Below are 23,673 nucleotides of genomic sequence, written 5' to 3' on the forward strand. Positions count from 1 at the left end.
ATTAACAATGCAGATTAATTTTCACAGCCTTCTTTGATCATATTTACCAAGGGTGCCCATATTTTTGCCCATGACTGTATATGTATGTATATATAATGATAAAAAAACAACCATTTAAAAAAATATATATTGACATCATCTTGTTTAAGAAATGTTTTGAAGCGCTGTGTGCTAAGAGTATTGATGCACTGTTTCACATCCTTCTTGTACTGACGTTCATCAGTTCCTCTCTTAAATTCTGTTTCTTTATATAGACAGAAAGAAAGGTGGGGGAGGGTGTTTTTTTTTTTTTTTTACATTGATGAGTGTATAGCTGTCGTCTTTTTTTGGTACCTGTGCTAATTTACTGCTAAACACTGTCTGCTTTCTTCTAAGTGTACTCAAGTTTGAAGGTAGGATACCTCCTTTGGGAATTGAGTCAGCATTCTGTAAACACAAGATGTGGAAGATATTCTAACAGATAAACTGCAGCCCTAGCATAATTATTGTGTTGTGCCATTTAACTGTTACCTTAACATACCTAACTAACCTTGTTAATTTCTTACTCATTAAAAAAGTTTTACATATAAATAAATGAATACTTCTGAGAAATAAGTTCAATACTCACACATGAGATAGCAGTATCCTAAAGGCCACAATATACTTGCGTCAAAGTTCAGCACAACAGCAGAAAAAAAAAAATTCCATCTCAAAGAAGGTGAAGTCCCAGAGTATAACCACCTATGACATAACTGTCATGGACCAGTTCGGCATTAAGTGGACACTATATAGTTATCGTACTTGGTATGAACAGACCTTGAAGTATATAATATAAAGTGATATTGTTCTAATTCTGTGAGAACTGGGAAGTTCACACTACAACTATAATGATGACGCAGAAGAACAATATCGTTGGAATCCCTTTCAGAACAATCTTTTTTTCCAGCTGATTAGCAAATAAGAACATTGATAGCCAACCATAATCCAATCAACATTAAAAAGCTTGAGGATTTAAAGTAGCATACAACAAAACTGCAGTGTATGGCTGTAATAAACAACATTATATTGCGTAGTTGTGTTTCCTAATATGTTTATGGTTGTGAACTGGCCTTAAGAAGGATTTAATCTAACATAAGAAGTTTGTTAAGGATTCTTTAATGAATTCTTGTTCAACTAGGGAAAGATTTCTTATTTCATTCTAAATGTTTAATTCATTGTCGAGTGGATAGCAATAGCCAGCTGACTCCAAGCACATGAATGCCATCATGAGTTCATTTAAACCCTTTGCCTCACATTTTGTCCACAGTTTGGGGTAAATCTATGGGGGAAACTACTGTATTGCAACGGAAGTGTTGTGTCATTTGGTTAAACTCTGCTGCTTCCTTTTCCTCTTTTGTCATTTCTTGAGCTGAGAGCAAACTTTAGTGTTTTGAGATCAAGGGTACTGCACACGAAAATAACTGATATTACTTTGAACCTCAAATACGTGTATTTGTTGGTTCCTGTTGAGTGGGACCCAAGGAACCGTTGCGGTTATCGAATGGAAACTATGTACTGTCAATGAAGCATGGTGGCTTGCTATTGTGTACTTTTTTTGGACCACTGACTTCATTGGTGAGTTTTGCTTGTTTTATTTCAGATCCATTGATTCTGTTGTGCCAGCAAATGGGCATCCATATCTCAGTGATTTTTCAGCTTATTGTGTAGCAATGCTAAAGTGATACCAGCATTGTATATAGAAGTGCTCAAGTCCTTTTATTTCTGTAACCATCTAGTGCCACATTCAAAGACTCTACATAAATTCCAACGACGTTGACCATGAGGGTGGAGAGTTTATTACTGGCATTGCAATGCCTGTTGGGATTTGTGCACTATAGCGGAGCATTGTCAACATGCAGTCCTTTAGACCTGGAGCTAATAAAGAGAAAGCGCATCGAAGCCATTCGAGGACAGATTCTCAGCAAGCTACGACTGTCTAAGGAACCAGAAGTAGATGAGGAAAAGGAGTCACAAAACATCCCAGCAGAGCTCATCTCAGTGTACAACAGCACCGTGGAGCTAAATGAAGAGCAGGCGGCGCCCCCTGAACAACCTAAAGAAGATCCTGTGGAGGAGGAATACTATGCTAAAGAGGTTCACAAATTTACCATAAAACTGAGTGAGTGGCTCTGTCTTTTCTCTATTGTCTAGCCTGTCAATTTTTGAACGATTACACTGCGTTACTTAAATGGCTAAGATGCCATGTGCCCAATGATTTCCTCAGAGAACTGAGGGGGTGTGCAAATTATCTGACCACAGACAGGAAGGAAGGCTGCTAAGAGAATGCTAATGAAGTGACTCAGATCCTGAGAGATCCTTGGTAAACTACAGTGCCACTCAACTCTAAATATCTCTTGATCTGTTATTGTCTCTTAAAACCTTATTTGGATAAACAAGACAACACTGCACTGGTTTGGGGGGTGTTTGGTGTCTGTAATGAGCTTACAAAACCAATGACAACAGTGTGTGTGTGTAATTTTGGGATCAGTAATATTTTTTAAAATAATGTAATACTTTTTTTTTCCAGCATGAATGTATTAAATTGATTAAAAGGCATAGGACAGACATTTGTAAAAAATAAACAAACAAAAACGTTATTTTGAACTTAATATTCCTCAAACAATCATAAAAAGGATTATAGTTTTCAACAAAAATATTAAGTAGCACAATTGTTTTCAGCATTGATAATAGGAACTGTTTCTTGTGCAGTAAATCAACATGCTAGAATGATTTCTGAAGGATCATGTGACACTGAAGTAATCGCTGCTAAAAATGCAGCTTTGCCATCACAGAATAAATCCATAAATCTTCAGAATATATTAAAATAGAAAAAGAAATTTTCAACTGTAATAATGTTTTAAAATTATTAGTTTTACTGAACATTTTTGAGCATAAAAACTACCACAAATGTATGTGTATACATGTAAAAAGTACATGTGTAGCTTTTTTAGGTCAATATAAATGCATCTTTCCAATTGACGAGAGTAAGCAATAAAGAACACTTACACATTTGAATTTTGATTTATTTTAGTAAACTAGTTTGTTCAATAGATTCTGATTCATTAGTATCATCGAGATCTTACCGATAATGTACTTTTTTGAGATCTTACCTAAAGCATATTGTTTTTACAGAATGATATTTCATTGGTACCTAAATACAGAACCCCGTTGTAGTTATTGTCACTATAATACAGAGATCTCCCCCACCTTCCGACACACACACACACACACACACACACACACACACACACACACACACACACACACACACACACACACACACACACACACAAAAAAAACATCCTTTGTTCTCCACTTTTTCCTTCTTTTTGTGCTCCATTCAAACAGTGTCATATTTCCAACATTTTTGCTTTCTATTTTATCACCAGTGGAGAAAAACCCAGACAAGTTCTTATGGTTCAACATCACAGATATAAACCACACATTGGGTTTAAACCGCATAATCTCCCAGGTGGAGCTCCGTCTGCTCATCACAACGTTTCCAGATGGTTCAGAGCAGAGACTGGAGCTGTATCAGGTCATAGGGAACAAGTCACGCTACCTGGAATCACGCTTTATTCCCAAACAAAGAAAGTGGCTATCGTTTGATGTGACGCAGACCTTGAAAGACTGGCTGCAGAGAAGTGGTGAGAATCAGTGCTGTCTGCCAAATGTGATGTTTTTTGTGAGAAACTTCCATCTAATGTCAAATTAACCTAGCATGGAAAGGAGCTCTTTTAAAACCCATTAAATGACCAACTCAACTGTATCTATTTAAATCTTACATATTATAATCTGTTAAATTTATTGTAGTTATAAAGATATTTTAGTTAGGTTTCTAATTTGAATTTAGCCGTGTCCCACATTTTGCATTCAACCTTACCGCATAACTTTTCCCTATTACTGAAAAATCCTTAAAATTGTGTCATTCCATTTTCCCTCCAGTTTTTACACAGACTGAATTGATTGCATACATCACTTAAGAATCAAATAATGAAAAACACATTTTTATTTATTGGTAATGTTTATTAATAACTGCAACACAGTGTTATTGTTAACTATACTTAAAAATCATATTTAAAATAGTTTGTGGTAATTGAAATAATGAGCTGAAAAATGGAAATATGTGATTAAAAACTTATTTTTTAAAAAATAAAAAAAATTTTTTTTAGTGTTATTAACTATACATAAAATCATATTTTAAAAAGTTTGTGGTAATTGAAATAATGAGCTGAAAAATGGAAATATGTAATTAAAAACTTAAAGGAATGTAAAAAAACTATATTGAAGTGCTTAAAATAAAAAAAAAAAAAAAAAAACAAATAAAAACAAAAAACAAAAAAAAAATAACGAATGACTAAAATAAAAATGACAAAAGCACATAACAAAATTTATATTATTAATTAAATTAATAATGAAATAAAATGGAAAATATAAAAATAAAAACTAGTTCAAATTATTATTAAATAGTAATACTAATACATAATACATAATACTAAAATAACACTGCTGCAAACAAAAATTTGCAGAAACTTGTTAGTCTTTCGGGTGTAGTTCTTTTTGCATTTACATTTTAATCTTTTAAATTTTTTAAATCTTTTATCTTTTTTTTTATTTAATGTAATGTTTATTGCTAGAAAACAAACAAACACACAAATCAGGGCTTTAACCTGCTGTATTTAGACATGTCCCAAAACTTTTCTAACAGGTCTGGAATATTGCAACCTTTTTAATAATGAAATAATTATGAAAATAAATAAATAAATAAATTAGTAAAAATATTAACACCATGACATCCTGAGAATGATGATCAACATTTTGAAGGTTAATCTTCAGATGGTTATTTTACTTTTTATATTACAGAAAACACTGGGACTATAAGAGTGGTCTATCTGTTTAAAAGTGTTTATTACATATATGCAATGTATGCATAATAAAACTAAAATAAAACTTTTTCAAACAAAATTTGTTTCATAGAGGCAGAGCAAGGATTTCAACTGAAGATGGCGGATAACTGTGATCCTCAGAAGACATTTCAACTCAAAATACCAGGTTTTGAAATAAAATTTAAATCCTGTGTTGATGTTGATAGAACAAGCTAACATTGCTCTTTGTGTTTGCAGGTTTGGTTCTTGTAAGAGGTGATACAGAAACCTTAGCAGTAAATATGCCAAGGCCTCACATTTTGGTAATGTCACTTCCTCTTGATGGCAACAACTCATCAAAATCTCGCAGAAAACGTCAAACTGAAACAGATCAAGTTTGCACCGAGTGAGCCTTTTATGAGACAACAAAGTAACATTGATATTCTTTATTCTTACTATATCAAAAGCCTTACAGTGTGCCATCTTCCTGTTAAATGCAGTAAGTCTGACGGCTGCTGTGTGAGAAGTCTGTACATTGACTTCCGCAAAGACCTGGGCTGGAAGTGGATACATGAACCTTCTGGTTATTATGCCAACTATTGCACTGGCTCTTGCTCTTTCGTCTGGACTTCAGAAAATAAGTACTCACAGGTAGCAATCAGGACTGACAGATGCTTTGAAATGTTTTAGAACTGGACAGACCGAAAATATGGGTCTGATATTGTCTGATTTTCTTTGCCTACAGGTTCTTGCGCTATATAAGCATCACAATCCTGGTGCATCTGCTCAACCCTGCTGTGTACCTCAGGTTCTAGACCCACTGCCCATCCTTTACTATGTGGGCCGGCAACATAAGGTCAGAATAGATTTTACTGATGTTTTTGATGTCACTTTCATCAGTGGTCAACAGAAATATCATCTAAACAATGCCCCTATAACTTTTCCCAGGTAGAACAACTGTCAAATATGATTGTGAAGACCTGCAAGTGTTGCTGAAAGCCCTATCTCTGTTTGGTTCTGATGAGCAAAATCAAGAGAGGAACATTTTGAGGCAGCTGTAACCCAGTATTTTCTGAGGGGAACTATTTTATTCCTGTTTTTTTCTGCTTGTCCTTTTCATTTTACTTGACTCCACTGTGCCACACTTAGATGTACTGATTGTTTTATACTGTTGTACGTTTATGTTGAGAATGATACTCTACACATGTTGTCATAAAAGTTGTAATATTCATTGTTTGATATAGAGGTGTTAACTATTATTTAGCAGAAAATCAAACTGTGACTTAAAATTTTCATCACAGTTCAGGTGTAGATTATTCTGAATAATTTTTTTAATGTATTAAGTGGAATATAATGATTCTCTGTTCTGTAACTTATTACTTAATTATGCTGTTGACATTAAAAAAACCTTTCTTGTTTTTAAATATTTGCTTGCAAATTATTTTTAATTCTTTTCTAAAATATTTGTTTTGTTTTGTAATTAATCCCTCTGAAAACACAGAATAAACAGTTTTAATATCATAATGTATTAGCTCCAAAAGTAAGCACCATTGCTACAATGTAATTCAGGTTTTTGAAAATCTGTGCTGTTGGTGTTATTTTATTGCTGTATACTGTATTTGTGATCACCACTGAACTGTTGTTGTTCTGTTTTTCCCAGAATCCACATTTGTTACAGGTGTTCAGGAAAGACAATTTCCTGCCAGCTATTTTGTTATGGCTTCAGAGCTGACAAGGCTTTTTTGTTTGTTTGTTTGTTTTTATAAAAGGAAGTGAATTAAAAGTTTGTACACTGTGTGGAAGATTACTGCATTTTATGTAATTTATTTTACTGTTACTGAAAATATAACAGAATTAGAGCCAGTTAATTCTGATGAATTATGTTTATTTACCAGTTTGATATATATACTGTATATATATATACACATACATACGTGTCCCTCATAGCAATTTAATGATAAGAAATATGACATTTATCTTACTTATTTTTTTTTTTTTATTTTTTTATGGGACTGAAGTTAAAAATAGACATGTGTGTATATGGAAAGTGTGTGTAAAAAAAACAAAAAACTAAAAAAAATCCACAATTTCATTGTTTTAGTCCTTAACATGTCAGATGGTAATCAGAAAGAAATGCTTTCATCCTTAATTGTCTCCCCTATTTTTTTTTCCAAAAAAATATTAATGTGACAAGTAGTTACGTGGTTGAAAACTGTAACACATTTGAAGGAATACATTGTCTTCAATTTGACTCATATTGTCCCCTTCTTTCTGGGTCAACATATCTGCATGCCCAGCACTGTCTTTCTGCAACTAATGTGAATGCAATTTCTGATGTAGGATGCTTGTCAGTTTAAGTGGTCATATTATATCAAATATTGTATTTTAAAAATACGAGTTGTCATGATTTTGGTAAGTATACATTTACTGAAACCAAGACTATTTTATATTTTTTTAATTAAATTATTAATAAATGAAATAACTCAACCTTGTCATGAGTTTACAACCTAGAAACAATGAGAAATCTATATATTTGTGTCGGGTTTGAGTGGGGTTTTTCTCTCAAAACGGCCACTTCTCCTCGTGTAGTGTAAGAGAGCAGTTGTTAAGTTGTTAATCTTGACTGTATCCTTCCTGACTACGCCTCAAAAATATGAATAAAAAGTATGATAGGCCTACTGCTTACCATTTTCTGCACATTTTCTGGAGTCTAAATTATTATGGGCATAGAATGGTTAGTGTGACGAGGTTGTGTTCAGACTAAGGGACATAAATTTAAAGTTTGCATTTTTTTAGTAAAATATTTTTTCACAAGAAAGGAGCACAAATAAATGCTTACATTATTGCCAAAAACTATAAACACTGTGTATATTTTGTTAATAATTTTCTAAGTACAATTTTAGTGATTTGCCTCAGGGACATGACAAAATGTTTGGTCTAAGATAGAAATAGAAATAAGATATTTATATATTTAAATGCAGTAATTATTTTTATTCATTATTAAGGTAATACCAAAGTATTGTGAATATCTTTTAATACTTCATTTTTGGTGAACCACCACTTCAAAAAGTCTGAATGTTACAGAATCCCAGAATTACCCAACAGGAGAAGTAAAGAGTTTGAGGATATCTTTAGATTTTTGTCCTATGCTGCCATCTAGTGGAACAACTGGAGTGAAGCTATTTTAGTATTATTTGCACTTTCCACAAATGAATGGACATGAATACAGGTTCTTCGACATGATTCTAAAGTGATTAGATGTTTGTTATAAAATATATTCTGACATTCTGAGCTTCCAATATGGAATTTCACTCCAATATTTATTACACTTGTTAGGGATTGTGTTGCAGGCTTTTCCTGCCCTCATGTTAAATCATTTATACAAATATCTATGGCGCCCTCTATTGGATACACATGTACCATACAATTTCATTACAGTTCAGAACTGAGAGTGCTTACCTTGGCCTACTATCCAAATAATTATGGGGATTTATTTTAATGCCACTAAACATGCATGCATATGTAAGTGAAATAAGTAATCTTAGGTTTTGTTTCTCAATGAAAATATCATTGACTCCAGTAATGCAATATTGTAAGCATAATCCAAACAAGATGGTTTTTAGTCAAATAATGCTGAGAGTGGGGATTTGTTTGCCAGAGTTAATTGCAGTGTTTTATTACATATGCCAAACTTTAATCGGCCAGTTGGTAGAGTAATAGTTCAGATACATTACAAGAAGCCTATACTACATTCTCTGCAGCGATAACTACTTTCTGCTGGCCAATAAGGTTTAAGAGACTGTACCTTTAAGTACTAGTTACAGTACCAGTTTATTAGCTGGATTGTTTTACAGATTGATTTATGATGGCTTTGATTTCTCAAGAGCAGAGTTTGCACCAACAAAAGCTTGCATAACATCACTGGTGTTTTACTTCATGTAATCATAAGTGTTGAAGTGGGTATGACAATGGATGAATTGCAAAGCACAAAAATCAGTATTAAAATAATACTTATATAAAATAAGCAGATAGCTTAAGGAGAAATAACCTTTGAGCATGAAGAATGTAAAGGCAGTTAATCTTATAACAAATACTTTTAATGGTTACGATTTAAGAGCACATCCAGGAGGATACCATCACCTGGCCTTGTCTCGGTAAGAACTCGAGCCTGGATCCTTGATAGCACAGTTAAACCAATCTAAAAAAGACAGAAAACAAATACACATTTAGTTTGGGGCTGCTTATTCCTAAAAGATACTGCCCAACAAATCAGACACCTTTGTATGTCAGGGACAAATAAAGATATTTGTTAACTTGGTGGTACTATAGGCAGTGCTTGACCAGCCCTGAGCAGTATGATCCCCTGCCTGTGCATCCTTCTGCTAGAAGATATAGAATGCATTTTTGTGTTTAAAAACATGAGATGCAGGGCAGTAATTGTTTTTTTTTTTTTTTTTAAAGAGTAAGGTCTAAAGATGTTTTTTAAAAGTTGAAATCAATTGGGAAAACAACTGGAAACATTGGAAACATTGCAGTGGAATTGAAAAAGACTTTCTGTGTGAATGGCCTCTTATATAACAGAATGTTGCGAGGATTTTAGTACAGAATGCTGAATGACCATCATAATATAATATAATATAATATAATATAATATAATATAATATAATATAATATAATATAATATAATATAATATAATATAATAATGTTCAAAAAAGCTAAAAAACAAAAACAAAAAAAAAAAAACAACAACAAAACAAAAACAAAACAAAACAAAAAAAACAGGAAAGGTCTACAGACCTATCAAAACTTGAGCGGCACATTTTTAGAACTTTGTATCATGCACAAAACTGCAAAAGATGCATGTGCAATATATATTATAACAATATTATATTATAACACAATGTGTTATTGTAATTTATATCATGGTCTGTCTGAATATTCGATTCTGATTGGCAGGCAGGTATGCATTAAAACCATTTAATGCACAGGTAGTTCCAAGTAAGTTTAATCACCATTCTAAGCGCTGCTTTAATTGATCCACACACACATCACTTGCACAGAAAGAGAGAGAGAGAGAGAGAGAGAGAGAGAGAGAGAGAGAGAGAGAGAGATCCCGCTGCGCACAGAGAAACGTTAAGGAGCAGGCCAACATAAACTTCATAATAACCCCCACCAAACAATAGTTAAAATCGCTGCTTAGATACTGGATCACTGCATTATATTCCTCAGCAACGAGGAGGTAAAATCTCTGTTTAAGTAGCTAAAATTACAACTTTAATGTTTGTAGAAAGAGACGCAGCAGGTAATTCACACACACAACTGTCATCTTTCTCTCTCTCGATCAAACGATTGATAATTAATTCAAATAAATGCTTATACCATGGTCTGTCTGACTATTCGATTCTGATTGGCAGGCAGGTGTGCAGTAAAACTGTTTAATGCACAGACAGTTCCAAGTCAGATTAATCACCGTTCTATATTAATGCGCTGCTTTAATTGATGCACACAAACACACACACAAACATAGAAAAACAGGAAACTTCTTGTCGTCGCTGCCCTGTGACTTACATTGATAAAATAGCTTAAGTTACATACTGGATAGCCACGTTATATTTCTCAGCAATGAGGTGGTAAAATCGCTGTTTTTTAAATATATAAATAATTAACTCAAATAAATGTGGTCTTACCACAATATTTAAAGGAGTCATTTGATACAATTTCAAGTTTTCATTTCTCTTTGGAGTTTTACAAGCTGTTTGTGACTAGATAAGATCCCTAAAGTTGCAAAGACTAAAGTCTCAAACCCAAAGAGATATTCTTTATAAAAGTTAAGACTTGCCCTCCTAAAATGCTTCATTTAAACATGCCCCCACATGTCTACGTCACTGTGTAGGAAGATTTGCACAACACCGCCCAAATGTTCACGCAAAGAAAGAAGGTATAACTGTGATTCTCACTGTAGTATCATTGCTGCCGCTGCTGCCATGTTGTGGAGATGCTGTGTTTCGTTGTAAAAGCGAAACTACTTTGTTTGGTGTTCCAAAAGAGGACATAACTCAGTGGTTAAATTGTATTTACAACACTGTTCCAGAACAGTTCAACACAAATATTCAGATGTGTGCAGCGCATTTTTCGGAGGACTGTTTCCTGAACCTGGAAGAGTAGCCTACAATGGCTGTGTAGGGGTGTAAATTGGATGATTCGTCACGATACGATATGATAACGATTTTCATACCCAGCGATACGATATTTTCCGATACCTCAAAAAATTCTACGATACGATTACGATTCGATTCGATACAGGAGTATATCGAACGATATATCGATATTTTGATATTTTATATCTATTTTAAACAACCATCTACATTTTTATTAACCGAAGCACGGATTTAATATATATAACAAGAACATTAATCTGAAAATTTTACATTCTGTACCTCAATTGGGACATTCACAACAAAAAAAATAGGCCTACACATTTTTTTTTTTAAATAATAAAGAAAATAAACAATTGGAAAAACAATTCTGGCTGCTACTATGGGCTCAGTGTTAAAAATCTTTTCTACAGATAACCAAATTACAAGCAATAGCAGAAAATAACTACAATACAACAAAGTTCAATAAACAGTGATTTTCAGGTTTTTCAGCTCTCAGTTTTTCAGGTACGCTACAGAAATGTAATAGGCTAATCACATGTAAATAACTGCACAGTCTTCACTCTATAAATTAAATATAGATGAATCATTTCTGATGTTATAACGGTTTATTTAGTCAGGAGCAGTGAGCACTTGTATTTTTCTTTGACAGCATTAGATTTATTATTAGTTTGCTTTCACTTTAAGACCGAAGCACGGATTTAATATATACTGATACACACGCCTTTTCTTTCTCAACTGTTTACGTTAAGACATATGCCTAACGACTGTGTTTACTAGGATATTCGTCAAAATGCACATTTTGATTTAATTTTGTCTATATTTATTCATCCATGCACAAAAAAGCGGAAGAGAGCTTTATTTAGTATTCACGCGGTCTAGACGCGGCTGTCTGTGTGCGCTGAAAACTTCACACACAGCGCTCGACTATTCCACCAACAATCCCGAGCGACTTTTATGCTTCGCCTTGTGCCTTCGGGCAAGGGCAGTCCTTATATCGAGTCCTGATTTGTGAGTTTGAATGAGAATGCACGCGTTGGCGGTAATGCATAGACGGACATTATGTGAAAATGTGGACAGTGCAAATAAAGGTGCCTATTTATACTACAGATATCGATATTTTACGTGTGGCATCGATGCATCGTATCGTCAGACATCGTATCGATGTATCGATCCATATCGATGAATCGTTACACCCCTATGGCTGTGCACAAAGGTTGTTTCTATAAAGAGGGGCAGTTCCAACTTTACAAGGACAGTCTGGCGATTCTGACTCACAGCCTGTAAGTACATTTTCATATTTAAAGAATTTGCCACGGACGATTCAAATGTTTTGAGCAGAGTAGAGTAGCACTTGTTGTCTGTCCTATCTCAGATCACAAATGCAGACATGGTTTTATGTTTACGCAGTGCAATGCAAAACAATGTGTAAAAAAAACAGTAAAAGTAATTATAATCAGTAATTATGTCCCCACTGGATGCAACAAATGACTTGTTTGTAATGGATTTAATTGGTTTTGTCTCGTTGCGTCAGGACATGGCATCACAGTATGGTAAGGGGCATAACATTTCTGTCACACGCTTGAGGTATTCGGCCAATCACAACGCACTGGATAGCTGGCCAATCAGCGTACACCTCACTTTTCAGAACAACGAGCTTTGTAAAGATCGACGCGTTTCAGAAAGGGGGCATAGAGGACAAACTATATTGTACAGTATGTGGAAAATAATGTGTTTTTACCCTACACGTCAAATATTTTGCTGCAAACATCATTCAAACAATCAAACAGCTTTTAGTTGTCAATGCTGGCAAATGATAATGGTATAAGTGGGATAATGCACAGCTAGCCATGCATCAAACATTTTTTAATTTACAGGAGGATGTACGGCGAAATGATTAAACCGACGCTTGGAACTGGTCGCGTCCATAGACATTGACTAATTGAGAGGTTTTTTTTGTTGTTTTTTTTTTTGTGTGAATTTAAATATAAACATTACATTAAGATATCAGATGATCTGCACTATGGATTAAAATATTTGTAAATATTCACTGTTGGTCTACAAACATAGCCTACAGGAGACAATTGAATTAATGTTTTTGAAAAAAAAAAAAACATTAACATTACACATTTAATTAGTGAATAAAAAAATTAATACACATATTTGGATCAAATGGACAATGTAATGATACATGATCTACTATAGCCTAATTATATTCACTGTAAGTTTTCATATATACAGGAGATGGAGTGATATATGTTGTTGTGAATTTATATAAAGTTACATTTAGATATTAACCATATTTAGCCCATCAGACATACAGTGTAATCATATGGACCATCAATGACATATTTAGTATTGATTTATGCTTTAGTATTCACTATTGGTTGTCATACGGCAACAGAACATTGTCCTACAAAGCATTTTATAAAGACAAACACAGTTCACCCTTTTCTAAAATTCCAAGGGCCATTTAGCCATCTGAGAAGAAAAAGACAACTTTGTGTACAACAATATTATTTATTAACACCATTTATTAAAAACAGAAATTAGGATGACTCCCGTTGTTGACTCTTTTTAATTGTTGTTCAGTCCTCCAGTCAAAATGCTCCTTCTCACTGATAAAAAACAAAACAAAAATTAGATAGTCAAGTCAAGTCTGCTTAATTGTCAAATCTTCCACATGTACAGTACATGCATACAGAGAATTAAAAATTGCGTTACTCTCAGACCCATGGTGCATACAGATAACACTAACAGTAGAGCCTAAAAATCCAGATAGATACAGATCAAATATAAAATATAAAATACAACTATACAAATAAGGGCATGTAAAAATAAAGTTAAATAAAGCAGCACAAGGCACATGACAAATAGAGTGCAAACCAGTGAAGTGAACAAACAGTGCAGATAAAAAGATTGTAGTGCAAAAAAGCTTATTCAGTCTGATTAAAGTGACAAAGGGCACAGAGCAGTTCTTTTATTTAAACTGACTGAAGAGGTAGTAGAATGACGTCAGTTCTATGCTGAATGAGGTAGTGAGCAGACCAATGCTGCACAAAGTGACTGGTGCATGTCATCGTATGTTAGTGGGAGGGGGGAGTGGAAGGTCCTGGGGGTGTAGGATCTGGGGTGGGGGGGGGGGTTTGAGTCATAGTTCAGTGTGACTGCTTGTGCTTCTTGGCCAGGCTGAAGAGGGGAAGTGGGGGCAGGTTTCGGGCTCAACGAGTTCAGCTTCCTGACAATGATGAATGAGCTGTCCTTCAATCTGCTGGTCCTGGCCTGGGGAGTCCGCAGATCCTCCTGATGGCACCAGACTGAAGAAGCCTTGTACGGCTGTGTGGGATCACCTGCAATGCAGAGGGCTTTGGCGAGGAGATGGGGTTCCGTAGAGAGGAGGAGGGGCCACCAATGATCTTCTCAGCTGCTCTCACTATGTGTTGTAGGGTCTTCCGGCAGGACGCGTTGCAGGCGCCATACCACACAGTGATACAGCTCGTTAGAATGCTCTCGATGGTGCCTCTGTAGAAGGGGCACATGATAGGGGCCGGGGTTCTAGCTCTTCTCAGTTTGCGGAGGCTGTAGAGACACTGCTGTGCTTTCTTGGCCAGTGCTGCTTTGTTTTCAGTCCAAGAGAGGTCCTCTGTGATGTGCACACCCAGAAACTTGGTGCTGCTCACTCTCTCCACAGTCGCACCATTGATGGTCAGAGGAGCATGCTGAGTGTGCACTCTCCTGAAGTCAACAACAATCTCCTTCGTCTTCTCGACATTAAGAGAGAGATTGTTGTCACTGCACCAACCGGCCAGGCAGCTCACCTCGCTCCTGTAGTTTGTCTCATCTCTGTTGCTAATGAGACCCACCACTGTCGTGTCATACACAAACTTAATAAAGAGGTTGGAGTTGTGTGACGGTGTGCAGTCGTGTCTTTGTGACTGTTACATCATAAATACACTTGGTGATGTAGGCAGTGACAGTCTCTGAGTACTCTTGGAGGTCTGTGGTGTTATTGTATGTGGCAGCCTGCTTAAACATATGTCTTGAAGAGCCTCTGACGACCCTTCCAGCCACACTTGAATTTGATTGTGAACTGGTTTGGCGACTTTAACGAGCTGTCTGTATGCAGGCATTAGCATGACAGTGATGTGGTCTGAGGCACCAAGGTGGGGGAGGGGGAGGGCTTTGTAAGCTCCTCTCTGTGTGGTGTAAACAAAGTCTAAAATGTTATTACCTCATGTTGGAAAGTTAATGTGATGGTGATTTTTAAAAACACATTCTTTAAGTCTGCATGGTTGAAATCCCCAGATGATGAGAAAAGCATCAGGTTGGGCTGTCTGCTGCTCACTGATGTGCTGGTACAGTTGGTACATGTGCTGTTGCTAAGCCATGTTTCCGTGAACACAAAAACACAACAGTCTCTTACAGTCCTCTGAGTTGAGCGTAGTAATCAGATGTAGTCCAGTTTATTGTCCAAAGAGTCTACGTTAGCCAGTACGATGGTGGGGATAGGTTAGCTCACTGGCTTGTGAGGGTTAGCCGTTAGCCTAGCCCGGATACCTCCGCACTTAACCCTCTTCTGCTTCCTCTCACGTCGCTTGTGGCGCCTCCGCTGTGGGCGAGATGCAGTGGTGAGGGTCGGTGATGGTGAAGGCCTCCGGAGCAGACCGAGGTACCGCAGCTCTTCCGTGTGCGCGGAGTTTAACTCTAAAAATGTGGTTCTGCCGACATCCAGCAGAAACTCAAGACTGTATCCACGCTTAAAGAGAGGTAGACACGATGAAGACATACAAAAACACTGCGAATCACAAGACAAAAAACACATAATAACTACCAGGGAGAACAGAACGAATCGCTTGATCACACACCACCCCAGTTATCTGATGGGAGTGAGAGAAGCCGCTGCGTGTGGACGCGCCACCATCTTGTTGCAGAAATGGTTATTTGTGAATAATGGCAGGATGTCATGTTTGACCATGTTTTCCCTTATAGTATCCTTACAGTACCTTATGTAAATGACAGGTCCTTGCAAAAAATTCTCCTTAGCCTTTAGGATGGACAGATTTTCCACAAAAGCCAGGGCACAGATAATGGACTACCAGAGAAAGAACTGAGATACCCCAAGTAGCCTAGCCCAGTCGTGGCCAAAAGTTTTTGAGAAATTACCCGTAAATATTTAGTTTTCAAAAAAGTTTGCTGCTAAAACTGCTTTTAGATCTTTTGTTTTCAGTTGTTCTGTGATGTACTGAATATAATTACAATGCACTTGCAGCACGTTTCAAAGGCCTTTTATCGACATTACATGACATTTATGCAAAGAGTCAGTATTTGCAGTGTTGGGCCCTTCTTTTTTCCAGGACCTCTTGCAAATCTACTGGGCATGCTCGCAATACAACTTCTCGGGGCCAATCTCTGACTGATAGCAAAACCCATTCTTTTCATAATAACTTCTTGGAGTTTGTCAGAAATAGTGGGTTTTTGTTTGTCCACCCGCCTCTTGGCAGGATTTGACAACACAAGTTTCTCAATGGGGATTTAAGATCTGGGAAGGTTTCCAGGCCATGGACCCAAAAATTTCAACATTCTGGTCCCCGAGCCCACTTGGTTCTCACTTTTGCCTTATGGGCACGGTGCTCCCATGGTGCTGGAAAAATGGCCATTGTTTCTTCACCAAACTTTTGTTGGGTTGTTGGAAGGAAGCTGGCTTGGAGGGTGTTTTGGTACATTCCTTTATTTCATGGGCTGTGTTTTTTGGGCAGAATTTGTGAGTGACCCCACTCCCTTGGATGAGAAGCACCCCCACACACATGGGATGGTGTCAACTGTTGGCATGACACAGGACTGATGGTAGCGCTCACCTGTTTCTCCGGACGGACACGTTTTTTCCAGATGCCCCAAACAATCGGAAAGGGGCTTTCAGCGGGAGAATATGAAACTTTGCCCCGTCCAGGTTCCTCAGCAGTCCATTTCACTATACTTTCCTCAGAAGATCACTTGTCCCTTGATGTTTTTTTTTTGGAGGAAAGTGTGCTTCTTTGCTGGCCCTTCTTGACACCAGGCCATCTTCCAAAGAGTAGATTCTGCACTGGTCACACCTGCCTGCTGCCATTGCCTGCCTGGCGCTTGCTGCTGCAATGGTAAGCCAGGCATGAGCAGGTGAATCTTAGTCCTGCTCTAGCATCCTGGGCGCGCGTGCGTGGATTTCACACCCGGAAGCATTTTACAAGAATTTAACCTCTTTCCTTGTGCTCGTCAAGTTCTCTACCTGATAAATTGGGTTTGATTTGAAATCTCTAAGCCACAGTATTCCTTGGGACTGTGGCAAAGCCATGCAATTTCATGCAATTGTAGGTCCCATGGTAAAACACAAAACAATGAAATTATTAAAGCAAAATCACCCCTCCTTTTCACAATCGAAACAGGTTTTGCCTTTTTAATGATGAAAATGGATCTCAGAATCAGCGGATCCTAGTGTGTAATTCAAGAGGGCATGTAGAGAAAGCATTTAAAATCAATCTTGTTTATTGTGATTTGTCTTTATTTGCTACCATCTGCTGTTCAAAAAAATGTTGTCAAAAAATTTTGCAAATTGAAGATAATTTGACAGATCCTAGATATTTTAACCCTGATAACTGATCACTGGCTACCCACATGAAAAAAAAATACTATAGTAAATTAATTATAGAAAATGTAGTAAAATTTCCATAGTAAATAGTGTTTTGACCCATACTATAGTAAAGGTACTATAGTAAATTGTAACTTATGAATGGTCATGTGCTGTGGTAATTCTACTATAGTAATATAAACAAATTACTTCAGCCATTACTGTAGTAAATTTTCTAACACCCCAGTATCGGATACTAATATGATAGTCATAATAGCGCAAGTAAGGGCAAAACATAAACTAATACAATTTTTGTTCTTGGCTGCATTGTTTACATTTTGCTCGTCATTGCTGTCAAGCAGTAATGTGCATGCTGTTTGATACTATTTTCATATCTGCATTGTTTAACCTGACATTGCTCTCAAGCAGAAATGGGAGTCTGGCCGGCAGCCCCTGAAAAAAAAACAGACACACAAGTGAATTTATTACTGGTAAATGCACTTGCATGTGTCTTAACTGTTATTTCCTAAGTCTTTCTTGGGATGTCTTTCAGTGTCTATTGATGCAGACAAACATCAAGGGTTGACTTGGCTGGAGTAGGGGCAAGCTCAGGCAGTCCTGACTGCAGAAGACTCTACAGCCTCTGCACAATACCTGCTAGCACTATCTATCAACCCATATGCATGAACTTCTTTTTTTTTCTCCCACATTTCCCAGTAAGGAGAGGAACAGAACACCAAGTGAAACTTTGTTGAATAGTTTTCTTGAATGGTGACAATCAGTGTGTTCATTACACGGTTTACTGACTACTGCTTTCAGAGGGCAACATATCATCTTGCATGGAGACCTCAGCATAATTCAGATATTACTTACAAATGTAGGAATGTAAGCTGTTTATTGACACAATGAAACATTTGGAAACATGCATTTTTTCACCAAGAAAATAACATAGATCCTACTTTAAAGGCAATAACTTATTCTTAGAGCCACAAATAAGTCCAAAAATATTGCCTCTCAGAGCCTGAACACTCAGCCCATAAATGGCTGGATTCAGAATAGGAGGAAATATCAAGAAATAAAGTGACATAAATATTTGTGTTTTCAAATGGGAGATAACTTGTGTCAAAGCGACTTTGTACAATTTCAAAAAAACATCCCACACTATAATTCAGTATTGCAAATAAGTGTGGAGTGCAGGTCTTCAGTGCTTTTATTTTAGAGTCTTTAGTGGCAGTAAAGCATATTTTAAGAATATGTACATATGAATAGAAAGTCATCACAAGCTGAGGAAAAGTGTAAACAACAACAGAAAGCAATCCAATAGCACTCACAACATTTGTGTCATCACAGGACAGTTTGACAAGAGAATAGTTGGAGCAGTAGACTCGGCCTATAATGTTTCTACAGTGTGTCAAGCGCAGAGTCAGAATAAAAAACAAGGCAAATGCCACTAAAGGATAACCCCATGAGAAGGCTATTAATTTATAGACTTTTGTGATCGTCATAATAGTGTGATACTGCAGCGGATAGCAGATGGCCACATAGCGATCATAGCACATCACTGACAAAATGGTGAACTCTATGATAGCATATGTGTGCAGGAAGTAAGTTTGAGCCTGACAGCATGCCAGCGATACCTCATGAGGAGGAGACATTAAAGTAGCTAACAAGGGGGGAAGCAAAGCTGTGCTGCCATAGATGCCATTTACAGCCAAGTTACATAGAAATATGTGCATAGGTTTATGAAGCACTTTGTTGCTAATTACTACAATGATCACAGTGACGTTTGCAAAGAGTACGAGCATGTATATCATGAAAAAGATGACAAAGTACAGGTATTTAAGGTCCTCCATTCTGTAAAAGGCTTCCAGTATTATCAATGATACAACTGATGAGTTTTTCATCTTCTTTATAATGTTCAACACACTGTAAACACAAAATATTTAGATTAACATGTTCCTTTTTTAGATTCAGTCTCCATTGTCTCTAGGTGCTGCAGTTATCCAGTCTATGTGTAAAGTTAAGATACCTACAAACAGTAGTCCAGATAGTTCAAATCAAATGAAAAACACAAATGGATGACACATCATGAGTCTTACTTTACTGTGTATTCATGCTGTTTATATAGAGCATTGTGTATAACTTTGAATGGCTGTCTTGGGATTTCAGATCACATGATGATGATGTTTTGTGTATGTAGTATTCTTCTGTGTATTCTTCTTGAATGTGAAATCTTAATTCATTCTACATTTATTGAACCTTTAAAACCTGACATGAAATAATAGTAGGGCTGCCCACTAATAGTCAACTATCCATTAGTCGACGAGAAGAGGCTTGGTCGACCAAAATGTCATTAGTGTCTTAGTCACAGAAAAAAAAAAAATTCCACACGAAGGGGCGAAATCACGCAGTCCATGGTGGACAAATCATTAACGGCTGATCTATGTGGTAATACAGTACATCGGGCAGGAAATCCATACACTCACCTAACATTAATTGACCTCAAAAATGGCTTATCATCTGAAATATGTATGTAGTAGCAACTTTACATGCCAGCTCAATCTAATGTTAGCCTAGAAAAAAGTGCACTGTTCACATGTTTGTGCAGAGTGTGGAAGCTGAACAGTAGTGGTAGGGCTACTGCATGACAGATGGAGGCACTGCTGTGATCATTTGCTCTTGAAATACTTCATCATTTTTGGTCATACAGATAAGAGTAATGCATCTTTTGTATCTGTAAAGACGTTTATTCATGTGCACTCAGAATAACAACGAAACGTTGCACTTTTGTAAAATAAAGTAATCATGATGCGCTTTCTGCCGTCTCAGCCTGTGAACTTGAGCGTGTCACTTCCAAACTCTGTGTATGCTTGCCTTATTACAAACATTAAAAATATATCTATAGAGAGTGAAACGTTTAAATGAACCAGTTCAAATAGAAAACAAATATTCTTAGATTATGTAATCCGTATGAAACATGCATACAGGTGCATACTGCGGAGATGACGAGTGAGTGGCATCGACTTCATCTCTTTAACCGAAAACAGAAAGCACTAGTGTAAAAATAAATTATTAAAACATTAATGCAGTCTACTTGCTGTTTTTCCCTAACACATTCATAATTATTATATTTGCCTGTGTTTTTTTCAGCAGAGTTTTGATCAGGTTAATAATTTAGAAGCCTTAGAAATTTGCATATTATGGGGCAGCTGTGGCTTAATGGTTAGAGAGTTGGACTTGTAACCCGAAGGTTGCAGGTTCGAGTCTCGGTGCTGGCAGGAGTTGTAGGTGGGAGGGAGTGAATGAACAGCGCTCTCTTTCACCCTCAATACCCATGGCTGAAGTGCCCTTGAGCAAGGCACTGAACCCCGGGCACTGGATACAGCTGCCCACTGCTCCGGGTGTGTGTTCACGGTGTGTTCACTTCTCACTGCTGTGTGTGCACTTGGATGGGTTAAATGCAGAGCACCAATTCCGAGTATGGGTTACCATACTTGGCAAATGTCACGACTTTCACTTTTTCACTTTTAAACTGAGGTTTGGAATGCTTACCTGAGCTCCATGTGTCTCTCCTGCAATTCTCAAATCCTTCATTGTCTGCTGTGTTCCCCGATAATCTCCTTGGATCCTCTTACCTGTGAGTGCTCCTGCCTGGATACTTACTGATCACAAAGAGTAAGTAATCACATAGCACTCTATCTTCTGCTATGCTTCCTTGATCTCTCCACTATCTACAAGGACAGTATCCCAGTCATATCTCAATATCATCTATTATCTGCTTCCTATCTTGCTGTTAATAAATCTTTGAACTGAACTATGCTATCCTGAGTCCTTCTGTTACAGAAGACCAGACCTCAGTGGGCAGACACCCTCTTATTACATGTTTCCTTGGCGGTGCGCTGAGGCTGAGGCCTCCGGCCAGAAGAAGCTTATGCTAAGCGGTGGATCAGGATGTTATCCTAAAGCTTCGAGTCCTCTGATCTCCCGTCTTGGGGGTCAAGACTCACTCCTTCTGAAGTTTGGCTATTGGGCAGGTTGTCCCCGATTACTGTCAGGCTCCTGGCTCCTTCTCTTGCTTTAGCTGTGCTCTTTCACACTAGGCAGAGATTTGAAAGTCTGGCGGCGTGGGCATTCTCGTTCCCCTAGCGTTTTCCGATGCAGCTCGAGTTCCTGAAGAGTAATGTCTAAGGTAACGTATATAGCCATGGTTCCTCGAGGGAACGAGACGCTGTGTCTCGGGGCCATACTTCCCGCATGCCTGTCGGTGCTTGCTTCATTCCTAGAGGCTAAATGGCGGTTTCACCACACGTGCTTTTCAGCTTCCTGATCACTACCTCACCCTGCCTGTGACATCTCGCCCATCCATTGGACTGATTACACACGTGATTCAGAGCCAGTCACGCTGAAAGAGTTCCCCTAGCATTTTCCGATGCAGTATCTTGTGCCCTCGGGGAACCATGGTTACATACGTAACCTGAGACGTTTTTGTACTTAAATCGCTATTGTGAGTAGGATTATTTCTTTCGCATCTCATCCAGCGCCTCTTTTGCTGGTTCCAAAACGTCATTTTAAGGCTTGAGCCGTTGATAGCATTTTAATGCAGTTATTAATGAAGTTACTAGAAGGAGAGCGAGAGCGAGAGAGACAGAGACACACAGAGAAAGACAAAGAAAGAGAGAGAGAGAGAGAGAGAGAAAGAGAGCTTGTGTGAATTAGGCTACCTCTGTGCATCCCTTAATAGTGTTCTGCAGCAGCGTCTCTACACAGTGCTGTTATTACCTCACTAGTGAGAAATGTCATGTTTATTTACTTTCAGAAAATCGTCTGTCATGTTGTTTTTGTTAGTCCTGTAATTTCCGTTATTACAGTTTTACTATGCGAAGTGATATGAAACTGTAATGCGGTCAAGAGAGCTGCTTGGAACTACGTTCGCCGTGCGTTTCCCAGAAAATAATTGCACACCTCAGAACTTTCGTCAGCCAATCAGATTCAACGGCCCCGTAGTATAATTGCTTTTAATTTGTTCTTAGATTTTTTTTTGTATAGGTGCAAATGATAGGTGCAAATAAGCTTTTAGGTAAAAACAAATAATGTCACGAAACATTACAAACTCGACAGGTTTTGCCTTTTTAATGACAGAATCAGCGAGTGTGATGCAAGAGCGCATGTAGAGAAATAATTTAAAATCTGTCTTGTTTATTGTGATTTGTCTTTATTTGCTGCCATCTGCTGTTCAAAAAATTTTGAAGATAATTTAACAGATCCCAGATCTTTTAACCCTGATAACTGATCTCTGGCTACCCACATGAATAAATACTATAGTAGATTAATTATAGAAAATGTAGTAAAATTTCCATAGTAAATACTACAGTGTTTGAACCATACTATAGTAAAGGTACTATAGTAAATTGTAACTTATTAATGGTCATTTGTTGTGGTAATTCTACTTTAGTAATATAAACATATTACTTTAGCCATTACTGTAGTAAATTTTCTAACACCCCAGTATCAGATACTAACATGATAGTCATAACAGCGCAAGTCAGGGCAAAACATAAACTAATACAAAGCATGCAAATTCCTTAAAATGAACAACACTAAATATCATCTTAAGAAGTAAATGTTTATTATTATTATTATTGTTCTTGCCTTGGCTGCATTGTTTAACCTGACATTGCTCTTAAGCAGAAATGGGAGTCTGGTCGGCAGCCCCTGAAAAAAAAAAAAAGACACACAAGTGAATTTATTACTGGTAACCCACATGGAAAAAACCTATATAAACATATGTTTTAATATAGGTTTTGATATAGGTTTTTAATATATGTGACATATATAAAATTGGCCATTTTCCTATATTATATATACATATATGCACATATATGTACATATATGTGTACATATATACGTACATATATGTGTACATATATACGTGCATACATATACCTATACAGGTACATATATTAATGTATATGTGTGTGCATATATGCACGTATATATGCACCTATATGTTCACCTATATGTTTACCTATATAT

General features: G+C 36.9%; 1 protein-coding gene and 1 pseudogene across 1 annotated transcript; one reads left to right on the top strand and one right to left on the bottom strand.

Moving 5' to 3' along the window:
- Window positions 1–1,282: 1,282 nt before the first annotated feature.
- Window positions 1,283–6,685, top strand: LOC109055145 (transforming growth factor, beta 1b). Its single transcript, XM_019072371.2, has 8 exons — window positions 1,283–1,593; window positions 1,755–2,137; window positions 3,408–3,665; window positions 4,996–5,070; window positions 5,142–5,289; window positions 5,384–5,534; window positions 5,629–5,739; window positions 5,832–6,685. Exons 2-8 carry the CDS (start codon window positions 1,798–1,800, stop codon window positions 5,877–5,879), a joined length of 1,131 nt encoding a protein of 376 aa, XP_018927916.1. The 5' UTR covers window positions 1,283–1,593; window positions 1,755–1,797; the 3' UTR covers window positions 5,880–6,685.
- An 11,376-nt stretch (window positions 6,686–18,061) lies between these two features.
- On the bottom strand, window positions 18,062–19,544 carry LOC109103672 (annotated as a pseudogene).
- Window positions 19,545–23,673: the final 4,129 nt, after the last annotated feature.

Source organism: Cyprinus carpio, chromosome A21 (genome assembly GCF_018340385.1).
Source record: "Cyprinus carpio isolate SPL01 chromosome A21, ASM1834038v1, whole genome shotgun sequence".
Lineage (NCBI taxonomy): Eukaryota > Metazoa > Chordata > Actinopteri > Cypriniformes > Cyprinidae > Cyprinus > Cyprinus carpio.